The sequence below is a fragment of the Sturnus vulgaris genome, unplaced genomic scaffold (assembly GCF_052056855.1).
Source record: "Sturnus vulgaris isolate bStuVul1 unplaced genomic scaffold, bStuVul1.hap1 Scaffold_180, whole genome shotgun sequence".
NCBI classification, from domain to species: Eukaryota; Metazoa; Chordata; class Aves; order Passeriformes; family Sturnidae; genus Sturnus; species Sturnus vulgaris.
In genome coordinates this window covers 10,736-38,176 of record NW_028276110.1, presented here as the reverse complement: position 1 = coordinate 38,176, position 27,441 = coordinate 10,736, and the positions used below count along the sequence as shown (strand labels likewise).

Sequence of the window (27,441 nt, the reverse complement as noted above, 5' to 3'; positions counted from 1 at the left end):
ACGGCGCCGTCGGACCCACCAATCCCCATTGGCCTCCTTGGCCTGGCCCCCCCCCATCGCCGCCATCTTGAGGGTGTGGCCTTTATTTGTCGGCCATCTTGTGGGCGTGGCCTTTGTCGCCATATTGGCGCTCTGTCCGCCATCTTGGGGGCGTGAACTTTATTTTGTCGGCCATATTGGGAGCGTGAATTTCATTTATGTCGGCCATCTTGTGGGCGTGGTTTGGACGCCATTTTGGGGGCGTGGCCTCAAAGCATTGTCAGCCATCTTGGCGGTGTGAACTTTATGTCAGCCATATTGGGTCGTGGTTTTGCCGCCATTTTGAGGGCGTGGTCTCAGCACAATGTCAGCCATCTTGTGGGTGTGGCCTTTATTTGTGTCGGCCATCTTGTGGGCGTGGTTTAGACGCCATTTGTGGGGCGTGGTCTCAGCACACTGTCAGCCATCTTAGAAATGTAACCTTTACTTTGGCAGCCATCTTCAGGGTGTGACATTTATTTTGTCAGCCATATTGGGGCGTGGTTTCGGCGCCATTTTGAAGGCGTGGTCACCGCACACTGTCAGCCATCTTAGAAATGTAACCTTTATTTTTTCAGCCATATTGGGGCGTGATTTTGCCGCCATTTTGAGGGCGTGGTCGCAGCACACTGTCAGCCATTTTGAGGGCGCGGTCTCAGCATCACCGGCCGCCATCTTGGTGGGCGTGGCCCAGCTCAGGCGGCCACCTCCAGGTCCCCCATGGGAAAGGCCCCGGTGTCGTCGCCGGGGCTCAGCCCCCGCCAGCGGGAACCCCCTGGATCGGGGAGAAAAATCCAAAATTTGGGACAAAAAAAAAAAAAAATTCGATTTTGTTGATTAAAGAGCAATTTGGGGGCGTAAAAAACGGATTTGGAGAGAATCGAGGATTTTTGGGGTGGAAAAAGGAGATTTTTGGGGTGAAATAAAGAGATTTTTGGGGTGAAATAAAGAGATTTTTGGGGTGAAAACAGGGAGATTTTTGGGGTGGAAAAAGAGATTTTTGGGGTGAAATAAAGACATTTTTGGGGTGGAAAAAGGAGATCTTGGGGGTGAAATAAGAAGATTTTTGGGGTGGGAAAAAGGAAATTTTTGGGGTGAAATAAAGAGATTTTTGGGGGGGAAAAAGGAGATTTTTGGGATGGAAAAAGAGATTTTTGGGGTGAAATAAAGAGATTTTTGGGGTGAAATAAAGAGATTTTTGAGGTGGAAAAAGAAGATTTTGGGGGTGAAAAAGGAGATTTTTGGGGTGGAATAAAGAGATTTTTGGGGTTAAAAAAAGGAGATTTTTGGGGTGAAATAAAGAGATTTTTAGGGTGAAATAAAGAGATTTTTGGGGTGAAAAAATGAGATTTTTTGGGGTGGAAAAAAGGAGATTTTTGGGGTGGAAAAAGGAGATTTTTGGGGTGAAAAAGGAGACTTTTGGGGTGAAAAAAAGAGATTTTTGGGGTGAAAAAAGGAGATTTTTGGGGTGGAAAAAGGAAATTTTTGGGGTGAAATTAAGACATTTTTGGGGTGAAATTAAGAGATTTTTGGGGTGAAAAAATGAGATTTTTGGGTTGGAAATGAGATTTTTGGGGTGGAATAAAGAGATTTTTAGGATGCAAAAAATCAAAGTTTTGGGCTCGAAATGGAGAATTTGGGGTAAAAAAGGTGGAGCTGAGGGTGAAAAAGGCAAATTTTGGGAGATTTTGGGGCGAAATTTGGGGGTGGGTGGGGTGGGTTTGGGAGGAAAATGGGAAATTTTGGAGTGAAAATGGGAAAATTTGGGGGGAAAACGGAAAATTTTGGGGGAAAATTTGGGGGGAAAACGGAAAATTTTGGGGGAAAATTTGGGGTGAAAATGGGAAATTTGGGGTGAAAAAGGGAAAATTTGGGGGGAAAATGGGAAATTTTGGGGGGAAAATGGGAAAATTTGGGATGAAAAAGGGAAATTTTGGGGGAAAATGGGAAATTTGGGGGTGAAAATTGGAAATTTTGGGGTGAAAATGGGAAAATTTGGGGGAAAATGGGAAAATTTGGGGTGAAAATGGGGAATTTTGGGGGGATTTGGGGAGAAATGGAGAAATTTGAGTTCAGAAATGCAAAGTTTGGGTCAGAAGGGGAAATTTTAGACAAAAATTCGAAATGAAGCCTCAATTCCCAATGAAAACGGGGCCTAGAAGGGGTTAAAACCTTCCTGGATGGGTTAATTAATCCTTTAATTCATTAATTATCACCCTGATTAATTGATTAACCTGAGCCTGAGGTAATTAATCCACTCTGAGGGTAATTAATGAACCCTGGGGTAATTAAAGCCAAGAAAAGAGATGAAATTTCCAATTTTTGAAAGCAAAATTTCCAATTTTTGGGATGAAATTTCCAATTTTTGGAGGGAGAAATTTCCAATTTTTGGGGGCAAAATTTCCAATTTTTGGGTTGAAATTTCCATTTTTTTGGGTTGAAATTTCCAAGTTTTTTGGGGACGAAATTTCAAATATTTGGGAGCGAAATTTCCAATTTTTTGGGACAAAATTTCCAATTTTTGAGGAAAAAATTTCCAATTTTTGGGGACAAAATTTCCTAGTCTTGAGGCAAAATCTCCAATTTTGGGGGGTGAAATTTCCAATTTTTGGAGATAAAATTTCCAATTTTTTCGGATAAAATTTCCAATTTTTTTGGGTTGAAATTTCCAATTTTTGGGACGAAATTTTCAAACTTTTTCGGGCAAAATTTCCGATTTTTTCAGGCAAAATTTTCAAATTTTTGGGGGCGAAATTTCCAATTTTGGGGGATGAAATTTCCAATTTTTGGGAACAAAATTTCCAACTTTTAGGCCGAAACTTTCAATTTTTTGGGGGTGAAATTTCCAATTTTTGGAGATCAAATTTCCAATGTTTTTGGAGTAAAATTTCCAATTTTGGGGGCAAAATTTACAATTTCTGGGGGGCGAAATTTCTAATTTTTTGAGCACGAAATTTCCAATTTTTGGGGTGAAATTTCCAATTTTTGGGGATAAAATGGGAAAATTTGGGGTGAAAAAGGGAAAATTTGGGGTGAAAATGGGGAATTTTGGGGGGATTTGGGGAGAAATGGAGAAATTTGAGTTCAGAAATGCAAAGTTTGGGTCAGAAGGGGAAATTTTAGACAAAAATGAGAAATGAAGCCTCAATTCCCAATGAAAACGGGGCCTAGAAGGGGTTAAAACCTTCCTGGATGGGTTAATTAATCCTTTAATTCATTAATTATCACCCTGATTAATTGATTAACCTGAGCCTGAGGTAATTAATCCACTCTGAGGGTAATTAATGAACCCTGGGGTAATTAAAGCAAAGAAAAGAGACGAAATTTCCAATTTTTGGGGCAAAATTTTCAATTTTTGGGATGAAATTTCCAATTTTTGGAGATGAAATTTCCAATTTTTGGGGCGAAATTTCCAATTTTTGGGTTGAAATTTCCAAATTTTTTGGGGACGAAATTTCAAATATTTGGGGGTGAAATTTCCAATTTTTGGGGACAAAATTTCCAATTTTTTGGGACAAAATTTCCAATTCTTGAGGCAAAATCTCCAATTTTGGGGGGGTGAAATTTCCAATTTTTGGAGATCAAATTTCCAATTTTTTTGGAGTAAAATTTCCAATTTTTGGGACGAAATTTTCAAATTTTTTCGGGCAAAATTTCCAATTTTTGGGGGTGAAATTTCCAATTTTTTGGAGCAAAATTTCCAATTTTGGGGATGAAATTTCCAATTTTTTTGGGTTGAAATTTCCAATTTTTTGCCGTGCAATTTCCAATTTTTGGGGACGAAATTTCCAATTTTTGGGGACAAAATTTCCAACTTTTAGGGCGAAATTTTCAATTTTTGGGGGGTGAAATTTCCAATTTTTGGAGATAAAATTTCCAATGTTTTTGGAGTAAAATTTCCAATTTTGGGGGGCAAAATTTACAATTTTTGGGGGGTGAAATTTCCAATTTTTTGAGCACGAAATTTCCAAATTTTGGGGTGAAATTTCCAATTTTTGGGGTGAAATTTCCAATTTTTGGGTTGAAATTTCCAATTTTTGGGGTGAAAATGGGAAAATTTGGGGTGAAAATGGGGAATTTTGGGGGGATTTGGGGAGAAATGGAGAAATTTGAGTTCAGAAATGCAAAGTTTGGGTCAGAAGGGGAAATTTTAGACAAAAATGAGAAATGAAGCCTCAATTCCCAATGAAAACGGGGCCTAGAAGGGGTTAAAACCTTCCTGGATGGGTTAATTAATCCTTTAATTCATTAATTATCACCCTGATTAATTGATTAACCTGAGCCTGAGGTAATTAATCCACTCTGAGGGTAATTAATGAACCCTGGGGTAATTAAAGCCAAGAAAAGAGACGAAATTTCCAATTTTTGGGATGAAATTTCCAATTTTTGGGATGAAATTTCCAATTTTTTGGGGCAAATTTTCCAATTTTTGAGGCAAAATTTCCAATTTTTGGGGACGAAATTTCAAATATTTGGGGGCGAAATTTCCAATTTTTTGGGACAAAATTTCCAATTCTTGAGGCAAAATCTCCAATTTTGGGGGGGCGAAATTTCCAATTTTTGGAGATAAAATTTCCAATTTTTTTGGAGTGAAATTTCCAGTCTTTGGGTTGAAATTTCCAGTTTTGGGGGCAAAATTTTCAAATTTTTTCGGGCAAAATTTTCAATTTTTGGGGGCGAAATTTCCAATTTTTTGGGGATAAAATTTCCAATTTTTGCAGTAAAATCTCCAATTTTGGGGTTGAAATTTCCAAATTTTGGGTTGAAATTCCTAATTTTTGGAGCAAAATTTCCAAATTTTTGTGACGAAATTTCTGATTTTTGGGAGCGAAATTTCAAATTTTTGGGTCAAAATTTCCAATTTTTGGGGATGAAATTTTCAAACTTTTTCGGGCAAAATTTCCAATTTTTTCAGGCAAAATTTTCAAATTTTTGGGGATGAAATTTCCAATTTTTGGGGACAAAATTTCCAATATTTGTGGACGAAATTTCCAAATTTGGGGACAAAATTTCCAACTTTTAGGGCGAAACTTTCAATTTTTTGGGGTGAAATTTCCAATTTTTGGAGATAAAATTTCCAATGTTTTTGGAGTGAAATTTCCAATTTTGGGGGGCAAAATTTACAATTTTTGGGGGGCGAAATTTCCAATTTTTTGAGCACGAAATTTCCAAATTTTGGGGTGAAATTTCCAATTTTGGGTTGAAATTTCCAATTTTTGGGCCAAAATTTCCAGTGTTTTGGACAAAATTTCCAATTTTTGGGGTGAAATTTCCAATTTTTGGGTTCAAATTTCCAATTTTTGGGTTCAAATTTCCAATTTTTGGGGTGAAAAAGGGAAAATTTGGGGTGAAAATGGGAAAATTTGGGGGGATTTGGGGAGAAATGGAGAAATTTGAGTTCAGAAATGCAAAGTTTGGGTCAGAAGGGGAAATTTTAGACAAAAATGAGAAATGAAGCCTCAATTCCCAATGAAAACGGGGCCTAGAAGGGGTTAAAACCTTCCTGGATGGGTTAATTAATCCTTTAATTCATTAATTATCACCCTGATTAATTGATTAACCTGAGCCTGAGGTAATTAATCCACTCTGAGGGTAATTGATGAACCCTGGGGTAATTAAAGCCAAGAAAAGAGACGAAATTTCCAATTTTTGAAAGCAAAATTTCCAATTTTTGGGATGAAATTTCCAAATTTTTTGGGGACGAAATTTCAAATATTTGGGGGCGAAATTTCCAATTTTTTGGGACAAAATTTCCAATTCTTGAGGCAAAATCTCCAATTTTGGGGGGGTGAAATTTCCAATTTTTGGAGCAAAATTCTCAAATTTTTGGGGGCGAAATTTCCAATTTTTGGAGATAAAATTTCCAATTTTTGGGACGAAATTTTCAAATTTTTTCGGGCAAAATTTTCAAATTTTTCGGGGTGAAATTTCCAATTTTTTGCCGTGAAATTTCCAATTTTTGGGGACAAAATTTCCAACTTTTAGGTCGAAACTTTCAATTTTTTGGGGTGAAATTTCCAATTTTTGGAGATAAAATTTCCAATTTTTTTGGAGTAAAATTTCCAATTTTTGGGGTGAAATTTCCAATTTTTGGAGATAAAATTTCCAATTTTTTTGGAGTGAAATTTCCAGTTTTTGGGTTGAAATTTCCAATTTTTGGGTCGAAATTTTCAAACTTTTTCGGGCAAAATTTCCAATTTTTTCAGGCAAAATTTTCAAATTTTTGGGGACGAAATTTCCAATTTTTTGGAGAAAAATTTCCAGTTTTTTGGGGTGAAATTTCCAATTTTGGGGGGAGAAATTTCGAATTTTTTGGGGCAAATTTTCCAATTTTTGAGGCAAAATTTCCAATTTTTTGGGTTGAAATTTCACATTATTTGTGGCGAAATTTTCAATTTTTTGGGAGGAAATTTCCAATTTTTGAGGAAAAAATTTCCAATATTTGGGGACGAAATTTCCAAATTTGGGGACAAAATTTCCAACTTTTAGGGCGAAACTTTCAATTTTTTGGGGGCGAAATTTCCAATTTTTGGAGATAAAATTTCCAATGTTTTTGGAGTAAAATTTCCAATTTTTGGGGCAAAATTTACAAATTTTGGGGGGCGAAATTTCCAAATTTTTTGAGCACGAAATTTCCAAATTTTGGGGTGAAATTTCCGATTTTTGGGGGGGCGAAATTTCCAATTTTTGCGCCAAAATTTCCAGTGTTTTGGGCAAAATTTCCAATTTTTGGGGTGAAATTTCCAATTTTTGGGTTCAAATTTCCAATTTTTGGGGTGAAAATGGGGAATTTTGGGGGGATTTGGGGAGAAATGGAGAAATTTGAGTTCAGAAATGCAAAGTTTGGGTCAGAAGGGGAAATTTTAGACAAAAATGAGAAATGAAGCCTCAATTCCCAATGAAAACGGGGCCTAGAAGGGGTTAAAGCCTTCCTGGATGGGTTAATTAATCCTTTAATTCATTAATTATCACCCTGATTAATTGATTAACCTGAGCCTGAGGTAATTAATCCACTCTGAGGGTAATTAATGAACCCTGGGGTAATTAAAGCAAAGAAAAGAGACGAAATTTCCAATTTTTGAAAGCAAAATTTCCAATTTTTGGGATGAAATTTCCAAATTTTTTGGGGACGAAATTTCAAATATTTGGGGGCGAAATTTCCAATTTTTTGGGACAAAATTTCCAATTCTTGAGGCAAAATCTCCAATTTTGGGGGGGTGAAATTTCCAATTTTTGGAGATAAAATTTCCTGGTTTTGGGTTGAAATTTCCAATTTTTGGGACAAAATTTTCAAATTTTTTCGGGCAAAATTTCCAATTTTATTGGCAAAATTTTCCATTTTTGGGGGTGAAATTTCCTATTTTTGGAGGAAAATTCTCAAATTTTTGGGGGCGAAATTTCCAGTTTTAGGGGACAAAATTTCCAAATTTTTGGGTCTGAAATTTCCAACTTTTGGGGTAAAATCTCCAATTTTGGGGATGAAATTTCCAAATTTTGGGTTGAAATTCCTAATTTTTGGGGCAAAATTTCCAATTTTTTGGAAGGAAATTTCCAATTTTTGGGACAAAATTTCCAATTCTTGAGGCAAAATCTCCAATTTTGGGGGGCGAAATTTCCAATTTTTGGAGATAAAATTTCCAATTTTTATGGAGTGAAATTTCCAGTTTTTGGGTTGAAATTTCCAATTTTTGGGACGAAATTTTCAAATTTTTTCGGGCAAAATTTTCAATTTTTGGGTTGAAATTTCCAATTTTTGGAGATAAAATTTCCAATTTTTGGAACGAAATTTTCAAACTTTTTCGGGCAAAATTTTCAAATTTTTGGGGGTGAAATTTCCAATTTTTGGGGACAAAATTTCCAACTTTTAGGGCGAAACTTTCAATTTTTTGGGGTGAAATTTCCAATTTTTGGAGATAAAATTTCCAATGTTTTTGGAGTAAAATTTCCAATTTTGGGGGCAAAATTTACAATTTTTTGGGGGTGAAATTTCCAATTTTTTGAGCACGAAATTTCCAAATTTTGGGGTGAAATTTCCAATTTTGGGTTCAAATTTCCAATTTTTGGGGTGAAAATGGGAAAATTTGGGGTGAAAATGGGAAAATTTGGGGGGATTTGGGGAGAAATGGAGAAATTTGAGTTCAGAAATGCAAAGTTTGGGTCAGAAGGGGAAATTTTAGACAAAAATGAGAAATGAAGCCTCAATTCCCAATGAAAACGGGGCCTAGAAGGGGTTAAAACCTTCCTGGATGGGTTAATTAATCCTTTAATTCATTAATTATCACCCTGATTAATTGATTAACCTGAGCCTGAGGTAATTAATCCACTCTGAGGGTAATTAATGAACCCTGGGGTAATTAAAGCAAAGAAAAGAGACGAAATTTCCAATTTTTGGAGGGAGAAATTTCCAATTTTTAGGGTGAAATTTCCAATTTTTGGGACGAAATTTTCAAATTTTTTCGGGCAAAATTTCCAATTTTTTAGGGTAAAATTTCCAATTTTTGGAGCAAAATTCTCAATTTTTTGGGGGCAAAATTTCCAGGTTTTGGGTTGAAATTTCCAATTTTTGGGACGAAATTTTCAAACTTTTTCGGGCAAAATTTCCAATTTTTGGGTGTGAAATTTCCAATTTTTGGAGCAAAATTCCCAAATTTTGGGGGATAAAATTTCCAATTTTTTGGGGACAAAATTTCCAATTTTTGGGGTAAAATCTCCAATTTTGGGGTTGAAATTTCCAAATTTTGGGTTGAAATTCCTAATTTTTGGGGCAAAATTTCCAATTTTTTGGGACGAAATTTCCAATTTTTGGGAGCGAAATTTCAAATTTTTGGGTCAAAATTTCCAATTTTTGGGGTAAAAGTTCCAATTTTTGGAGCAAAATTTCCAATTTTTTGGGATGAAATTTCCAATTTTTGGGATGAAATTTCCAATTTTTTGGAAGGAAATTTCCAATTTTTGGAGATGAAATTTCCATTTTTTTGGGTTGAAATTTCCAATTTTTGGGGACGAAATTTCAAATATTTGGGGGTGAAATTTCCAATTTTTTGGGACAAAATTTCCAATTTTTTGGGACAAAATTTCGAATTCTTGAGGCAAAATCTCCAATTTTGGGGGGGTGAAATTTCCAATTTTTGAAGATAAAATTTCCAATTTTTTTGGAGCGAAATTTCCAATTTTTGGGTTGAAGTTTCCAATTTTTGGGACGAAATTTTCAAACTTTTTCGGGCAAAATTTCCAATTTTTTCAGGCAAAATTTTCAAATTTTTGGGGGTGAAATTTCCAATTTTTGGGGACAAAATTTCCAATTTTTGGGAACAAAATTTCCAATATTTGGGGACAAAATTTCCAACTTTTAGGGCGAAATTTTCAATTTTTTGGGGTGAAATTTCCAATTTTTGGAGATGAAATTTCCAATTTTTGGGTTGAAATTTCCAATTTTTTGGGACAAAATTTCCAAATTTTTGGGACAAAATTTCCAATTTTTGGGACAAAATTTCCAATTTTTGAGGCAAAATCTCCAATTTTGGGGGGGTGAAATTTCCAATTTTTGGAGATAAAATTTCCAATTTTTTTGGAGTGAAATTTCCAATTTTTGGGTTGAAATTTCCAAATTTTTTGGGGACGAAATTTCAAATATTTGGGGGCGAAATTTCCAATTTTTTGGGCATGAAATTTACAATTTTTGAGGAAAAAAATTCCAATTTTTGGGGACAAAATTTCCAATTCTTGAGGCAAAATCTCCAATTTTGGGGGGGCGAAATTTCCAATTTTTGGAGATAAAATTTCCAATTTTTTTGGAGTGAAATTTCCAGTTTTTGGGCTGAAATTTCCAATTTTTGGGACGAAATTTTCAAATTTTTGGGTCAAAATTTCCAATTTTTGGGGGTGAAATTTCCAATTTTTGGAGCAAAATTCCCAAATTTTTGGGGGCGAAATTTCCAATTTTGGGGTCTGAAATTTCCAACTTTTGGGGGATAAAATTTCCAATTTTTTGCGGACAAAATTTCCAATTTTTGGGGGGAAATTCCGAATTTTTGGGGTAAAATTTCCAATTTTTGGGGTAAAATCTCCAATTTTGGGGTTGAAATTTCCAAATTTTGGGTTGAAATTCCTAATTTTTGGGGCAAAATTTCCAATTTTTTGGAAGGAAATTTCCAATTTTTGGGAGCGAAATTTCAAATTTTTAGGGCAAATTTTTCCAATTTTTGGGGTGAAATTTCCCATTTTTGGGACAAAATTTACAATTTCATGGGGGTAAAATTTCCAATTTTTTGAGCATGAAATTTCCATTTTTTGGGGGACGAAATTTCCAATTTTTTGGGGAGCAAAATTTCCAATTTTTTCGGGGTGAAATTTCCAATTTTTGGGGACGAAAATTCCAATTTTTGGAGGTGAAAATTCCAATTTTTGGGACGAAATTACAATTTTGTGGCGACAAAATTTCCAATTTTTGGGGGGCCAAAATTTTCAATTTTTGGGACAAAATTTACAATTTCTTGGGGGTAAAATTTCCAATTTTTTGAGCATGAAATTTCCATTTTTGGGGGGACGAAATTCCAATTATTTGGGATGAAATTTGGAATTTTTGGGGGACAAAATTTCCAATTTTTGGGGTGAAATTTCCCATTTTTGGGGGATGAAATTTCCAATTTTTTGGGACAAAATTTCCAATTATTTTGGGGTGAAATTTCCAATTTTTGGGGCTTAAATTTCCAGTTTTGGGGGGTGAAATTTCCAATTTTTGTTGGACACAATTTCCAATTTTTTGGGACAAAATTTCCAATTTTTGGCTTGAAATATCCAATTTTTTGGGACAAAATTTCCAATTTTTTGGGTCAAAATTTCCAATTTTTGGGGAGCGAAATTCCCAAATTTTTTGGGACAAAATTTCCAAATTTTTTGGGACAAAATTCTCAATTTTTTGGGTCAAAATTCCCAATTTTTTGGTGACGATTTTGGGACAATTTGGGGTCGGGTTCCTCCCCTCCCCCCCCCCCCACTGACCTCTCCTCTTCCGGCACAGCCAAGCAGCCAATAGGAGCGCGAGGAGCAGCGAGGCCACGCCCACGACGCAGCCGACAACCAATGGGAGGAGACTGACCTGAGCTGGGGGCACCCAAAAAAAAATGAGTCAGAAAATACCCAAAAAACCCAAAATTTCACCCAAAAAACCCCAAAAATTTCACCCAAAAACCCCAAAAATTTCACACAAAAAAATCCGAAATTTCACCCAAAAACCCCAAAAATTTCACACAAAAAAATCCGAAATTTCACCCCAAAAACCCCAAAATTTCACCCAAAAAAACCCAAAATTTCACCTCAAAAAAACCAAAAATTTCACCGAAAAAACCCCAAAATTTCACCCAAAAACCCAAAATTTCACCCAAAAAACCCCAAAATTTCACCCCAAAAAGCCCCGAAATTTCACCCAAAAAACCCCAAAATTTCACCCAAAAACCCAAAAATTTCACCCAAAAAAATCCGAAATTTCACCCCAAAAAACCCCAAAATTTCACCTCAAAAAACCCAAAAATTTCACCGAAAAAAACCCAAAATTTCACCCCAAAAAATCCGAAATTTCACCCAAAAACCCCAAAAATTTCACCCAAAAAAAATCCGAAATTTCACACAAAAAAGCCCAAAATTTCACCCAAAAAACCCCAAAATTTCACCCAAAACCCCAAAATTTCACCCCAAAAAACCCCAAAAATTTCACCCAAAAAACCCCAAAATTTCACCCCAAAACCCCAAAATTTCACCCCCAAAAAACCCAAAATTTCACCCAAAAAACGCCAAAATTTCACCCCAAAAAACCCCAAAATTTCACACAAAAAACCCAAAAATTTCACCGAAGAAAACCCCCGAAATTTCACCCAAAAACCCCAAAATTTCACCCAAAAACACCCGAAATTTCACCCAAAAACCCCGAAATTTACCCCCAAAAAACCCCAAAATTTCACCCAAAAAAACCCCAAAATTTACCCCCAAAAAACCCCAAAATTTCACCCCAAAAACTCCAAAATTTCACCCCAAAAAACCCCAAAATTTCACCCCAAAAAACCCAAAAATTTCACCCAAAAAAATCCGAAATTTCACCCAAAAACCCAAAATTTCACCTCAAAAAACCCAAAATTTACCCCCAAAAAACCCCAAAATTTCACCCCAAAAAACCCCAAAATTTCACCCAAAAAACCCCAAAATTTCACCCAAAAACCCAAAATTTCACCTCAAAAAACCCAAAAATTTCACCGAAAAAACCCCAAAATTTCACCCAAAAAAACCCAATTTTCACCCCAAAGATTGGGCCCCAAAATTGTTCCCCAAATTTCCCAAAATTTCCCAAAATTTCCCCAAAAAATTCCCTGAGTCAGCAAATATCCCCAAAAAATGAAATTTCACCCCCCCAAAAAATCCCAAAATTCCCCCAAAACTTCCCCAAAATCCCAAAATTCTCCACCCAAAAAAAATCCCAAAATTCTCCCAAAATACCCCCCCAAAAACCCCAAAATTCTCCACCCAAAAAATCCCAAAATCTCCCCAAAAATCTCCCCCAAAAAATCCCAAAAATCTGCACCCAAAAAACCCCAAAATTCCCCCAAAATCTCCCCCCAAAATCCCAAAATTCTCCACCCAAAAAATCCCCAAAAAAATCCCAAAATTCCACCAAAATCTCCCCCCAAAAAATCCCCAAAAAATCCAAAATTTCCCCAAAAATCCCAAAATCTCCCCCCAAAAAAATTTTGGGGTGGAAATTTTGGGGTCTTGGGGGGGAAATTTGGGGAAATTTGAGGAAAATTTGGGGAAATTTTGGGATTTTGGGGCTCAAATTTGGGGCAATTTTGGGAAATTTTGAGAAATTTGGGGGAAATTTTGGGGAAATTTTGGGGGAATTTTGGAGTTTTGGGGCAAAATTTGGGAAAATTTGGGGAAATTTTGGGAAATTTTGGGGTTTTGGGGATCAAATTTGGGGGAAAAATTGGGGAAATTTGGGGGGATTTTGAGTCGAAATTTTGGGATTTTAAGAAAATTTTGGGGGAATTTGGGGGGGAATTTTTGGAGAAATTTGGGAAAAATTTGGGGGTTTTGAGGATTAAATTTGGGGGGAATTTTGGGATTTGGGGTCTCAATTTTGGGGAAATTTTGGGGATTTTGAGACTCAAATTTGGGGAAATTTGGGGGAAATTTTGGGATTTTGGGGCAAAATTTTGTGGAAAATTTTGGGGAATTTTGGGGGAATTTTGGGATTTTGGGGCTCAAATTTGGGGCAATTTTGGGAAATTTTGAGAAATTTGGGGGAAATTTTGGGGAAATTTTGGGGGAATTTTGGAGTTTTGGGGCAAAATTTGGGGAAATTTTGGGAAATTTTGGGGTTTTGGGGATCAAATTTGGGGGAAAATTTTGGGGAAATTTGGGGGGATTTTGAGTCGAAATTTTGGGATTTTAAGAAAATTTTGGGGGAATTTTGGGGGGAATTTTTGGAGAAATTTGGGAAAAATTTTGGGGGTTTTGAGGATTAAATTTGGGGGGAATTTTGGGATTTGGGGTCTCAATTTTGGGGAAATTTTGGGGATTTTGAGACTCAAATTTGGGGAAATTTGGGGGAAATTTTGGGATTTTGGGGCAAAATTTTGCGGAAAATTTTGGGGGAATTTCGGGGGAATTTTGGGGATCAAATTTGGGGGAAAATTTGGGAAAATTTTAGGGGAATTTTGGGATTTTGGGGCTCAATTTGGGGTAAATTTGGGGGTTTTGGGGCTGAATTTTGGGGGAAATTTGGAAGTTTTGGGGACCAATTTTGGGGGAAGTTTGGGGGAAAAATTGGGAATTTTGGGGGCTCAATTTGGGGAAATTTTGGGGATTTTGGGGCTCAAACTTGGGAAAATTTGGGGAAAATTTGGGGATTTTGGAGCTCAATTTTGGGAGAAATTTGGGGATTTGTGGGCAAAATATTTTTGAAATTTTGGGGGAAAATTTCGGGGTTTTGGGGCTCAATTTAGGGGAAATTTGGTGGGAAATTTGGGTTTTTAGGGTAAAATCCGAGAATTTTTGGGGTGAAATCAGAGGTTTTTGAGGTAAAATCCAAGATTTTTGTATAAAATCAGAAATTTTTAGGCCAAACTTGGAGATTTTGTGGGTAAAATCGGGGATTTTGGGGGTAAAATTGGATAATTTTGCGGTAAATTCAGAGATTTTTTGTGTAAATTTGGAAAATTTTGGGGCAAAATCAGAAATTTTTGTGTTAAAAACGATATTTTTGGGGTGAAATCAGAGATTTTTTGGGGTAAAATCGGAGATTTTTGGGGTAAAATCCCAGATTTTTGGGTTAAAATCCCCGATTTTTGATGTAAAAATCCCACATTTTTGTGTAAAATCCGAGATTTTTGGTGTAAAATCCGAGATTTTTGGGGGTAAACTCCGAGATTTTGGGTTCAAATCAGAAATTTTTGGTGTAAAGTCCCCGGTTTTTGGTTAAAATCCCAGATTTTGATGTAAAATCCCAGATTTTGGGGTTAAAACCCCACATTTTCGCGTTAAATTTCCAAGATTTTTGGTTAAAATCCCCGATTTTTCACGTAAAATCCCACATTTTTGGTTAAAATCCCAGATTTTTGCGTTAAAATCCCAGATTTTTGGTTAAAACCCGACATTTTGGGTTAAATTCCCACATTTTTGATGTAAAATCCCAGATTTTTGATGTAAAATCCCACATTTTTGGTTAAAAGCCCCGATTTTTGGTTAAACCCCCACATTTTCAGGTTAAACCCCACATTTTTGGGTTAAAATCCCCGATTTTTTGTTAAAATCCCCAATTTTTGGGTTAAAACACCACATTTTTGATTTAAAATCCCACATTTTTGGGGTAAACTACCACAATTTTCGTGAAAAATTCGAGATTTTTGAGGCAAAATCCCCGATTTTCGGGTTAAAATCCCTGATTTTTGGGTTAAAATCCCCGATTTTTGGGTTAAAATCCCGCATTTTTCACGTAAAATCCCACACTTTTGGGTTAAAAACCCAGATTTTTGCTTAAAACCCGACATTTTGGGTTAAATTCCCACATTTTTTATGTAAAATCCCATATTTTTCGTTAAAATCCTCAATTTTTGATGTAAAATCCCCGATTTTTGGTTAAAATCCCAGATTTTGATGTAAAATCCCAGATTTTTGGGCTAAAATCCCACATTTTCGGGTTAAAACCCCACATTTTTGATGTAAAATCCACGATTTTGGGGTTAAAATCCCCGATTTTTGGTTTAAAACCAGAAATTTTGGGGTTAAATCCGAGATTTTTGTGGTAAAATCCCAGATTTTTCTGTAAAATCCCCGATTTTTGGGTTAAATTCCCTGATTTTGGGGGTAAAATCAGAAATTTTGGGGGTAAACGCCGAGATTTTGGGTTAAAATCGGAGATTTTTGGTGTAAAATCAGAAATTCTTGGTTAAAATCCGAGAATTTGGGGTTAAAATCCCCGATTTTTGGGTTAAAATCCCACATTTTGGGGTTAAAATCCCACATTTTGATGTAAAATCCCCGATTTTTGGTTAAAATCCCACATTTTGGGTTAAAATCCCCGATTTTTGGGTTAAAATCGCACATTTTCGGGTTAAACCCCCACATTTTGGGTTAAAATCCCACATTTTTGGGGTAAACTACCGCAATTTTCGTGAAAAATGGGAGATTTTTGAGGCAAAATCCCCGATTTTTGGGTTAAAATTCGAGATTTTTGGGTTAAAATCCCAAATTTTTGGGCCAAACTCAGAGATTTTTTGGGATAAATTCAGAGATTTTGGGGGTAAAAATGAAAAATTTGGGGGTAAAATCAGAAATTTTTGTGTTAAATCCGAGATTTTTGGGGTGAAATCCGAGCTTTTTGTATAAAATCAGAAATTTTGGGGTAAAATTGGAGATTTTTGGGGTAAAATCAGAAATTTTGGGGAAAGATCAGGAATTTTTGGGCCAAAATTGGAGATTTTTGTGGTAAACTCGGAGATTTTGGGGGGTAAAATCCGAGATTTTGGGGGTGAAATCCCCGATTTTGGGGTTAAAATCCCAAATTTTGGGATGAAATCCCACATTTTTGGGTTAAAATTCCCAATTTTTGTGTAAAATTCCACATTTTTGGGTTAAAATCCCAGATTTTCGCGATAAACTCCCACTTTTTTTTTTTTTGTAAAATTCGAGATTTTTTGCGGTAAAATCTCAGATTTCTGATGTAAAACCCCACATTTTTGGGTTAAAATCCCCGATTTTTGGGTAAAATCCCTGACTTTTGGGGTTAAAATCCCCGATTTTTGATGTAAAATCAGAAATTTTGGGGTTAAATCCGAGATTTTTCTGGTAAAATCCCAGATTTTTCTGTAAAATCCCCGATTTTTGGGTTAAATTCCCACATTTTTGATGTAAAATCTCCGATTTTTGGGTTAAAATCCCAGATTTCGGGGGTAAAATCAGAAATTTTGGGGGTAAACGCCGAGATTTTGGGTTAAAATCGGAGATTTTTGGTGTAAAATCAGAAATTCTTGGTTAAAATCCGAGAATTTGGGGTTAAAATCCCCGATTTTTGGGTTAAAATCCCACATTTTGGGATTAAAATCCCAGATTTTGATGTAAAATCCCCGATTTTTGGTTAAAATCCCACATTTTGGGTTAAAATCCCCGATTTTTGGGTTAAAATCCCCAATTTTCGGGTTAAAACCCCACATTTTTGCTTAAAATCCCACATTTTTGGATGAAAATTCCCGATTTTTTTATCTAAAATCCCAGATTTTTGGTTAAAATCGCACATTTTCGGGTTAAACCCCCACATTTTTGGTTAAAATCCCACATTTTTGGGGTAAACTACCGCAATTTTCGTGAAAAATTCGAGATTTTTGAGGCAAAATCCCCGATTTTGGGGGTAAAATTCGAGATTTTTGGGTTAAAATCCCAAATTTTTGGGCCAAACTCAGAGATTTTTTGGGATAAATTCAGAGATTTTGGGGGTAAAAATGAAAAATTTTGGGGTAAAATCAGAAATTTTTGTGTTAAATCCGAGATTTTTGGGGTGAAATCCGAGCTTTTTGTATAAAATCAGAAATTCTGGGGTAAAATTGGAGATTTTTGGGCCAAACCTGGAGATTTTTGGGGTGAAATCGGAGATTTTTGTATAAAATCAGAAATTTTGGGGTAAAATTGGAGATTTTTGGGGTAAAATCAGAAATTTTGGGGAAAGATCAGGAATTTTTGGGCCAAAATTGGAGATTTTTGTGGTAAACTCGGAGATTTTGGGGGGTAAAATCCGAGATTTTGGGGGTGAAATCCCCGATTTTGGGGTTAAAATCCCAAATTTTGGGATGAAATCCCACATTTTTGGGTTAAAATTCCCAATTTTTGTGTAAAATCCCACATTTTTGGGTTAAAATCCCAGATTTTCACGATAAACTCCCACTTTTTTTTTTTAAATTCGAGATTTTTTGTGGTAAAATCTCAGATTTCTGATGTAAAATCCCACATTTTTGGGTTAAAATCCCACATTTTTGGTGTAAAATCCCAGATTTTTGGTTAAAATCCCCGATTTTTGGTGCAAAATCAGAATTTTTGGGGTTAAATCCGAGATTTTTGTGGTGAAATCCCCGATTTTTCTGTAAAATCCCCGATTTTTGGGTTAAATTCCCACATTTTTGATGTAAAATCTCCGATTTTTGGGTTAAAATCCCAGATTTTGGGGGTAAAATCAGAAATTTTGGGGGTAAACGCCGAGATTTTGGGTTAAAATCGGAGATTTTTGGTGTAAAATCAGAAATTCTTGGTTAAAATCCGAGAATTTGGGGTTAAAATCCCGATTTTGGGGTTAAAATCCCACATTTTTGATGTAAAATCGCACATTTTCGGGTTAAAACACCACATTTTTGATTTAAAATCCCACATTTTGGGGGTAAACTACCACAATTTTCGTGAAAAATTCGAGATTTTTGAGGCAAAATCCCCGATTTTCGGGTTAAAATCCCACATTTTGGGTTAAAATCCCCGATTTTTGGGTTAAAATGTCACATTTTCGGGTTAAAACCCATATTTTGGGGTAAAAATCGCACATTTTTGGGTTAAAATCCCACATTTTTGGTGTAAACGCCGAGATTTTGGGTTCATATCAGAAATTTTTGGCGTAAAATCCCCGATTTTCGGATTAAAACCCCACATTTTTGGGTTAAATTCCCCGATTTTTGGGTTAAAATCCCAGATTTTTGGTATAAAATCCCCGATTTTCAGGTTAAAACCCCACATTTTGTTAAAATCCCGCAATTTTCACGTAAAATCCCACATTTTTGGTTAAAATCCCAGATTTTTGCGTTAAAATCCCAGATTTTTGGTTAAAACCCGACATTTTGGGTTAAATTCCACATTTTTGATGTAAAATCCCAGATTTTTGATGTAAAATCCCACATTTTTGGTTAAAAGCCCCGATTTTTGGTTAAACCCCCACATTTTCGGGTTAAAACCGCACATTTTTGGGTTAAAATCGCACATTTTGGGTTAAACCCCCCACATTTTTGGTTAAAATCCCACATTTTTGGGGTAAACTACCGCAATTTTCGTGAAAAATTCGAGATTTTTGAGGCAAAATCCCCGATTTTTGGGGTAAAATTCGAGATTTTTGGGGTAAAATCCCAAATTTTTGGGCCAAACTCGGCGATTTTTTGGGATAAATTCAGAGATTTTGGGGGTAAAAATGAAGATTTTTGGGGGTAAAATCAGAATTTTTGTGTTAAATCCGAGATTTTTGGGGTGAAATCCGAGCTTTTTGTATAAAATCAGAAATTCTGGGGTAAAATTGGAGATTTTTGGGGTAAAATCAGAAATTTTGGGGAAAGATCAGGAATTTTTGGGCCAAAATTGGAGATTTTTGTGGTAAACTCGGAGATTTTGGGGGGGTAAAATCCGAGATTTTGGGGGTGAAATCCCCGATTTTGGGGTTAAAATCCCAAATTTTGGGATGAAATCCCACAATTTTTGGGTTAAAATCCCCGATTTTTGGGTAAAATCCCCGACTTTTGGGGTTAAAATCCCCGATTTTTGGTGTAAAATCAGAAATTTTGGGGTTAAATCCGAGATTTTTGTGGTGAAATCCCAGATTTTTCTGTAAAATCCCCGATTTTTGGGTTAAATTCCCACATTTTTGATGTAAAATCTCCGATTTTTGGGTTAAAATCCCAGATTTTGGGGGTAAAATCAGAAATTTTGGGGGTAAACGCCGAGATTTTGGGTTAAAATCGGAGATTTTTGGTGTAAAATCAGAAATTCTTGGTTAAAATCCGAGAATTTGGGGTTAAAATCCCCGATTTTGGGTTAAAATCCCACATTTTTGATGTAAAATCGCACATTTTCGGGTTAAAACACCACATTTTTGATTTAAAATCCCACATTTTGGGGGTAAACTACCACAATTTTCGTGAAAAATTCGAGATTTTTGAGGCAAAATCCCCGATTTTCGGGTTAAAATCCCACATTTTGGGTTAAAATCCCCGATTTTTGGGTTAAAATGTCACATTTTCGGGTTAAAACCCATATTTTGGGGTAAAAATCGCACATTTTTGGGTTAAAATCCCACATTTTTGGTGTAAACGCCGAGATTTTGGTTCATATCAGAAATTTTTGGCGTAAAATCCCCGATTTTCGGATTAAAACCCCACATTTTTGGGTTAAATTCCCCGATTTTTGGGTTAAAATCCCAGATTTTTGGTATAAAATCCCCGATTTTCAGGTTAAAACCCCACATTTTTGTTAAAATCCCGCAATTTTCACGTAAAATCCCACATTTTTGGTTAAAATCCCAGATTTTTGCGTTAAAATCCCAGATTTTTGGTTAAAACCCGACATTTTGGGTTAAATTCCCACATTTTTGATGTAAAATCCCAGATTTTTGATGTAAAATCCCACATTTTTGGTTAAAAGCCCCGATTTTTGGTTAAACCCCCACATTTTCGGGTTAAAACCGCACATTTTTGGGTTAAAATCGCACATTTTGGGTTAAACCCCCACATTTTTGGTTAAAATCCCACATTTTTGGGGTAAACTACCGCAATTTTCGTGAAAAATTCGAGATTTTTGAGGCAAAATCCCCGATTTTTGGGGTAAAATTCGAGATTTTTGGGGTAAAATCCCAAATTTTTGGGCCAAACTCAGAGATTTTTTGGGATAAATTCAGAGATTTTGGGGGTAAAAATGAAAAATTTTGGGGTAAAATCAGAAATTTTTGTGTTAAATCCGAGATTTTTGGGGTGAAATCCGAGCTTTTTGTATAAAATCAGAAATTCTGGGGTAAAATTGGAGATTTTTGGGGTAAAATCAGAAATTTTGGGGAAAGATCAGGAATTTTTGGGCCAAAATTGGAGATTTTTGTGGTAAACTCGGAGATTTTGGGGGGTAAAATCCGAGATTTTGGGGGTGAAATCCCCGATTTTGGGGTTAAAATCCCAAATTTTGGGATGAAATCCCACAATTTTTGGGTTAAAATCCCCGATTTTTGGGTAAAATCCCCGACTTTTGGGGTTAAAATCCCCGATTTTTGGTGTAAAATCAGAAATTTTGGGGTTAAATCCGAGATTTTTGTGGTGAAATCCCAGATTTTTCTGTAAAATCCCCGATTTTTGGGTTAAATTCCCACATTTTTGATGTAAAATCTCCGATTTTTGGGTTAAAATCCCAGATTTTGGGGGTAAAATCAGAAATTTTGGGGGTAAACGCCGAGATTTTGGGTTAAAATCGAGATTTTTGGTGTAAAATCAGAAATTCTTGGTTAAAATCCGAGAATTTGGGGTTAAAATCCCCGATTTTGGGGTTAAAATCCCACATTTTTGATGTAAAATCGCACATTTTCGGGTTAAAACACCACATTTTTGATTTAAAATCCCACATTTTGGGGGTAAACTACCACAATTTTCGTGAAAAATTCGAGATTTTTGAGGCAAAATCCCCGATTTTCGGGTTAAAATCCCACATTTTGGGTTAAAATCCCCGATTTTTGGGTTAAAATGTCACATTTTCGGGTTAAAACCCATATTTTGGGGTAAAAATCGCACATTTTGGGGTAAAAATCGCACATTTTTGGGTTAAAATCCCACATTTTTGGTGTAAACGCCGAGATTTTGGGTTCATATCAGAAATTTTTGGCGTAAAATCCCCGATTTTCGGATTAAAAACCCCACATTTTCGGTTAAATTCCCCGATTTTTGGGTTAAAATCCCAGATTTTTGGTATAAAATCCCCGATTTTCAGGTTAAAACCCCACATTTTTGTTAAAATCCCGCAATTTTCACGTAAAATCCCACATTTTTGGTTAAAATCCCAGATTTTTGCGTTAAAATCCCAGATTTTTGGTTAAAACCCGACATTTTGGGTTAAATTCCCACATTTTTGATGTAAAATCCCAGATTTTTGATGTAAAATCCCACATTTTTGGTTAAAAGCCCCGATTTTTGGTTAAACCCCCACATTTTCGGGTTAAAAACCGCACATTTTTGGGTTAAAATCGCACATTTTGGGTTAAACCCCCACATTTTTGGTTAAAATCCCACATTTTTGGGGTAAACTACCGCAATTTTCGTGAAAAATTCGAGATTTTTGAGGCAAAATCCCCGATTTTTGGGGTAAAATTCGAGATTTTTGGGGTAAAATCCCAAATTTTTGGGCCAAACTCGGCGATTTTTTGGGATAAATTCAGAGATTTTGGGGGTAAAAATGAAGATTTTTGGGGGTAAAATCAGAAATTTTTGTGTTAAATCCGAGATTTTTGGGGTGAAATCCGAGCTTTTTGTATAAAATCAGAAATTCTGGGGTAAAATTGGAGATTTTTGGGGTAAAATCAGAAATTTTGGGGAAAGATCAGGAATTTTTGGGCCAAAATTGGAGATTTTTGTGGTAAACTCGGAGATTTTGGGGGGTAAAATCCGAGATTTTGGGGGTGAAATCCCCGATTTTGGGGTTAAAATCCCAAATTTTGGGATGAAATCCCACAATTTTTGGGTTAAAATCCCCGATTTTTGGGTAAAATCCCCGACTTTTGGGGTTAAAATCCCCGATTTTTGGTGTAAAATCAGAAATTTTGGGGTTAAATCCGAGATTTTTGTGGTGAAATCCCAGATTTTTCTGTAAAATCCCCGATTTTTGGGTTAAATTCCCACATTTTTGATGTAAAATCTCCGATTTTTGGGTTAAAATCCCAGATTTGGGGGTAAAATCAGAAATTTTGGGGGTAAACGCCGAGATTTTGGGTTAAAATCGGAGATTTTTGGTGTAAAATCAGAAATTCTTGGTTAAAATCCGAGAATTTGGGGTTAAAATCCCCGATTTTGGGGTTAAAATCCCACATTTTTGATGTAAAATCGCACATTTTCGGGTTAAAACACCACATTTTTGATTTAAAATCCCACATTTTGGGGGTAAACTACCACAATTTTCGTGAAAAATTCGAGATTTTTGAGGCAAAATCCCCGATTTTCGGGTTAAAATCCCACATTTTGGGTTAAAATCCCCGATTTTTGGGTTAAAATGTCACATTTTCGGGTTAAAACCCATATTTTGGGGTAAAAATCGCACATTTTTGGGTTAAAATCCCACATTTTTGGTGTAAACGCCGAGATTTTGGGTTCATATCAGAAATTTTTGGCGTAAAATCCCGATTTTCGATTAAAACCCCACATTTTTGGGTTAAATTCCCCGATTTTTGGGTTAAAATCCCAGATTTTTGGTATAAAATCCCCGATTTTCAGGTTAAAACCCCACATTTTTGTTAAAATCCCGCAATTTTCACGTAAAATCCCACATTTTTGGTTAAAATCCAGATTTTTGCGTTAAAATCCCAGATTTTTGGTTAAAACCCGACATTTTGGGTTAAATTCCCACATTTTTGATGTAAAATCCCAGATTTTTGATGTAAAATCCCACATTTTTGGTTAAAAGCCCCGATTTTTGGTTAAACCCCCACATTTTCGGGTTAAAACCGCACATTTTTGGGTTAAAATCGCACATTTTGGGTTAAACCCCCACATTTTTGGTTAAAATCCCACATTTTTGGGGTAAACTACCGCAATTTTCGTGAAAAATTCGAGATTTTTGAGGCAAAATCCCCGATTTTTGGGGGTAAAATTCGAGATTTTTGGGGTAAAATCCCAAATTTTTGGGCCAAACTCAGAGATTTTTTGGGATAAATTCAGAGATTTTGGGGGTAAAAATGAAAATTTTGGGGTAAAATCAGAAATTTTTGTGTTAAATCCGAGATTTTTGGGGTGAAATCCGAGCTTTTTGTATAAAATCAGAAATTCTGGGGTAAAATTGGAGATTTTTGGGGTAAAATCAGAAATTTTGGGGAAAGATCAGGAATTTTTGGGCCAAAATTGGAGATTTTTGTGGGTAAACTCGGAGATTTTGGGGGGTAAAATCCGAGATTTTGGGGGTGAAATCCCCGATTTTGGGTTAAAATCCCAAATTTTGGGATGAAATCCCACAATTTTTGGGTTAAAATCCCCGATTTTTGGGTAAAATCCCCGACTTTTGGGGTTAAAATCCCCGATTTTTGGTGTAAAATCAGAAATTTTGGGGTTAAATCCGAGATTTTTGTGGTAAAATCCCCGATTTTTCTGTAAAATCCCCGATTTTGGGTTAAAAATCCCAAATTTTGGGTTAAAATCGCACATTTTTGACGTAAAATCCCCGATTTTTGGTGCAAACTCCGAGATTTTGGGTTCAAATCAGAAATTTTTGGTGTAAAATCCCCGATTTTCGGATTAAAACCCCACATTTTTGGGTTAAAATCCCACATTTTTAGTTAAAAGCCCCGATTTTGGGGTTAAAATCCACGATTTTCAGGTAAAATCCCAGATTTTGGAGGTTAAACCCCCACATTTTTGGTGTCAAAACCCCACATTTTTGATGTAAAATCCCACATTTTTGGGTTAAAATCCCCGATTTTTGGGTTAAAATCCCCGATTTTTGGTATAAAATCCCCGATTTTCAGGTTAAAACCCCACATTTTGGGGTTAAAATCCCACATTTTTGGGTTAAAATCCCACATTTTTGCGTTAAATTTCCTAGATTTTTGGTTAAAATCCCCGATTTTTGGGTTAAAATCCCGCATTTTTCACGTAAAATCCCACACTTTGGGGTTAAAACCCCAGATTTTTGCTTAAAACCCGACATTTTGGGTTAAATTCCCACATTTTTGATGTAAAATCCCATATTTTTCGTTAAAATCCCCAATTTTTGATGTAAAATCCCCGATTTTTGGTTAAAATCCCAGATTTTGATGTAAAATTCCCGGGTTTTGGGCTAAAATCCGACATTTTCGTGTTAAAACCCCACATTTTTGGTGTAAAATCCCAGATTTTGGTTAAAATCCCCGATTTTTGGTGTAAAATCAGAAATTTGGGGTTAAATCCGAGATTTTTGTGGTAAAATCCCAGATTTTTCTGTAAAATCCCCGATTTTTGGGTTAAAAATCCCAAATTTTGGGGTTAAAATCCCACATTTTCGGGTTAAAATGTCACATTTTCGGGTTAAAACCCATATTTTGGCGTAAAAATCCCACATTTTTGACGTAAAATCCCCGATTTTTGGTGCAAACTCCGAGATTTTAGGTTCAAATCAGAAATTTTTGGATGTAAAATCCCAGATTTTCGGATTAAAACCCCACATTTTTGGGTTAAAATCCCACATTTTTGGTTAAAAGCCCCGATTTTTGGGTTAAAATCCACGATTTTCAGGTTAAAATCCAGATTTTGGAGGTTAAACCCCACATTTTTGGTGTCAAAACCCCACATTTTTGATGTAAAATCCCACATTTTTGGGTTAAAATCCCCGATTTTTGGTATAAAATCCCCGATTTTCAGGTTAAAACCCCACATTTTGGGGTTAAAATCCCACATTTTTGGGTTAAAATCCCACATTTTTGCGTTAAATTTCCTAGATTTTTGGTTAAAATCCCCGATTTTTGGGTTAAAATCCCGCATTTTTCACGTAAAATCCCACACTTTGGGTTAAAAACCCAGATTTTTGCTTAAAACCCGACATTTTGGGTTAAATTCCCACATTTTTGATGTAAAATCCCATATTTTTCGTTAAAATCCCCAATTTTTGATGTAAAATCCCCGATTTTTGGTTAAAATCCCAGATTTTGATGTAAAATTCCCGGTTTTTGGCTAAAATCCGACATTTTCGTGTTAAAACCCCACATTTTTGGTGTAAAATCCCAGATTTTTGGTTAAAATCCCCGATTTTTGGTTTAAAATCAGAAATTTTGGGGTTAAATCCGAGATTTTTGTGGTAAAATCCCAGATTTTTCTGTAAAATCCCCAATTTTTGGGCTAAAAATCCCACATTTTGATTTAAAACCCCACATTTTCGGGTTAAAATCCCACATTTTTGATGTAAAATCCCCGATTTTTGGTTAAAATCACAGATTTTGGGGGTAAAATCCGAGGTTTTGGGGGGTAAACTCCGAGATTTTGGGTTATAATCGGAAATTTTGGCGTAAAATCCCCGATTTTGGTGTAAAATCCCAGATTTTTGGGATAAAATCCCATATTTTGGGGTTAAAACCCATATTTTGGGTTAAATTCCCGCATTTTTGATGTAAAATCCACGATTCTGGGGTTAAAATCCCCGATTTTTGGGTTAAAACCCCACATTTTTGATGTAAAACCCCACATTTTGGGATAAAACCCCACATTTCCGGGTCAAACCCCCGCATTTCCGGGTCAAACCCCCGCATTTCCGGTGTCCCCTCACCCGACACCGCCACGGCCTCGCTGGGCGGGGACCGGGCCCAGCCCCACTCCAGCTCCTCCTCGTAGCGGCAGCTAAAACTTCCGGTGCCGGAACCGGAAGTAGCGCCGGAACCGAAGTCGCACCGGAAGTCGCGCCGGAAGCGGAAGCGGCGCCGACCGGAAGCTCCACCCAGACCCGGGGCCCGGCGCTGGCCGCGGTTTCGGCGCCGTCGCGGTAGAAAAGGAAGCGGCGGCGGGCGGGGCCCGGGGAGGGGGAGGGGACGAGGCAGGTGAGGGAAATTCGGGATCCGGAACCGTCGGGAGAGGCCGAGGGAGGGGAGAGGAGGAGGATGGGCTGGGGGGGAGGGGCTGGGGGGGGAGAGGGAGGGTTGGGGTCAGTGGGTGTGGCCGGTGGGTGTGGTCATTGGTGTGGGTGTGGTCATTGGTGTAGTCAGTGGGTGCGGTCATTACATTGGGTGTGGTCAGTGGGTGTGGTCACTGCAGTGGGTGTGGTCAGTGGGTGTTGTAATTTCAGGGGGTGTGGTCAGTGGGCGTGGTCATTGGGTGTGGTCACTGCAGGGGGTCATTTCAGGGGGTGTGGTCGATGGGTGTGGTCAGTGGGTGTGGTCATTGCAGTGGGTGTGGCCAGTGGGTGTTGTAATTTCAGGGGGTGTGGTCAGTGGGTGTGGTCACTGCAGGGGGTCATTTCAGGGGGTGTGGTCGATGGGTGTGGTCAGTGGTGTGGTCAGTGCAGTGGGTGTGGTCAGTGGGTGTGGTCAGTGCAGTGGGTGTGGTCACTGGGTGTGGTCACTGGGCGTGGGTCAGTGTAGTGGGTGTGGTCAGTGCAGTGGGTGTGGCCATCCAGGTGGCCACACCCATTTCTGTGGGCGTGGCCACACCCAAAATTCCCCAAAATCTCCTTCCCACCCCACCCCCACACCCCCATTCCCCCAAACCCAAAAATTCCCCCCCTCAATTCCCAAACCCCAAATCCGCAAAATCCCAAAATCCCAATTCCCAAAATCCCAGAATCCCAAATCCCCAAATCCCACAATCCCAAACCTGAAATCCCAAATCCCCAAACTCCAAATCCCAAATCCCAAATCCCGAATCCCAAATTTTTAAAATCCCATTTCCCAATCCCCAAACCCCAAATCCCAATTCCCAAATCCCCAAAATCCCAAATCCCAAACCCCAAAACCCAAAATCACAAATCCCAAATCCCAAAATCCCAAAACCTGAAATCCCAAATCCCCAAATCCCATTTCCCAAATCCCATTTCCCAATTCCCAATCCCCAAATTCCAAAATCCCCAAATCCCAAAATCACAAATCCCAAAATCCCCAAACTCCCAATCCCAAAATCCCAATTCCCAAATCCCAAACCCTCAAACCCCAAAGCCCCACATCTCAGATCTCAAATCTCCAAATCCCAAAATCCCAAACCCCAAATCCCCAAATCCAAAATCAGAAATCCCCAAACCCCAAATACCAAAATCCCAAATTTCCAAATCCCCAAATCCTCAATCCCCAAACCCCAAATTCCCAAATCCAAAATCCCAAATTTCCAAATCCACAAATTCCCAAAATCCGCAAAACCCAAATCCAAACCCCAAATCCCCAAACCCCAAAATCCCAAATCCCCAAAATCCTGAATCCCCAAATCCCCAAACCCCAAAACTCTCAATCCC

The 27,441-nt window shown here is 37.0% G+C and overlaps 1 protein-coding gene across 1 annotated transcript; it reads right to left on the bottom strand.

Annotated features, from left to right (window-relative positions):
- Positions 1-565: 565 nt before the first annotated feature.
- On the bottom strand, positions 566-26,630 carry LOC148218548 (uncharacterized). The gene is made up of 4 exons (XM_088157816.1): positions 26,563-26,630; positions 25,774-26,120; positions 11,020-11,121; positions 566-793 (listed from the first exon to the last, which is right to left on the bottom strand). Exons 1-4 carry the CDS (start codon positions 26,628-26,630, stop codon positions 714-716), a joined length of 597 nt encoding a protein of 198 aa, XP_088013942.1. The 3' UTR covers positions 566-713.
- Positions 26,631-27,441: the final 811 nt, after the last annotated feature.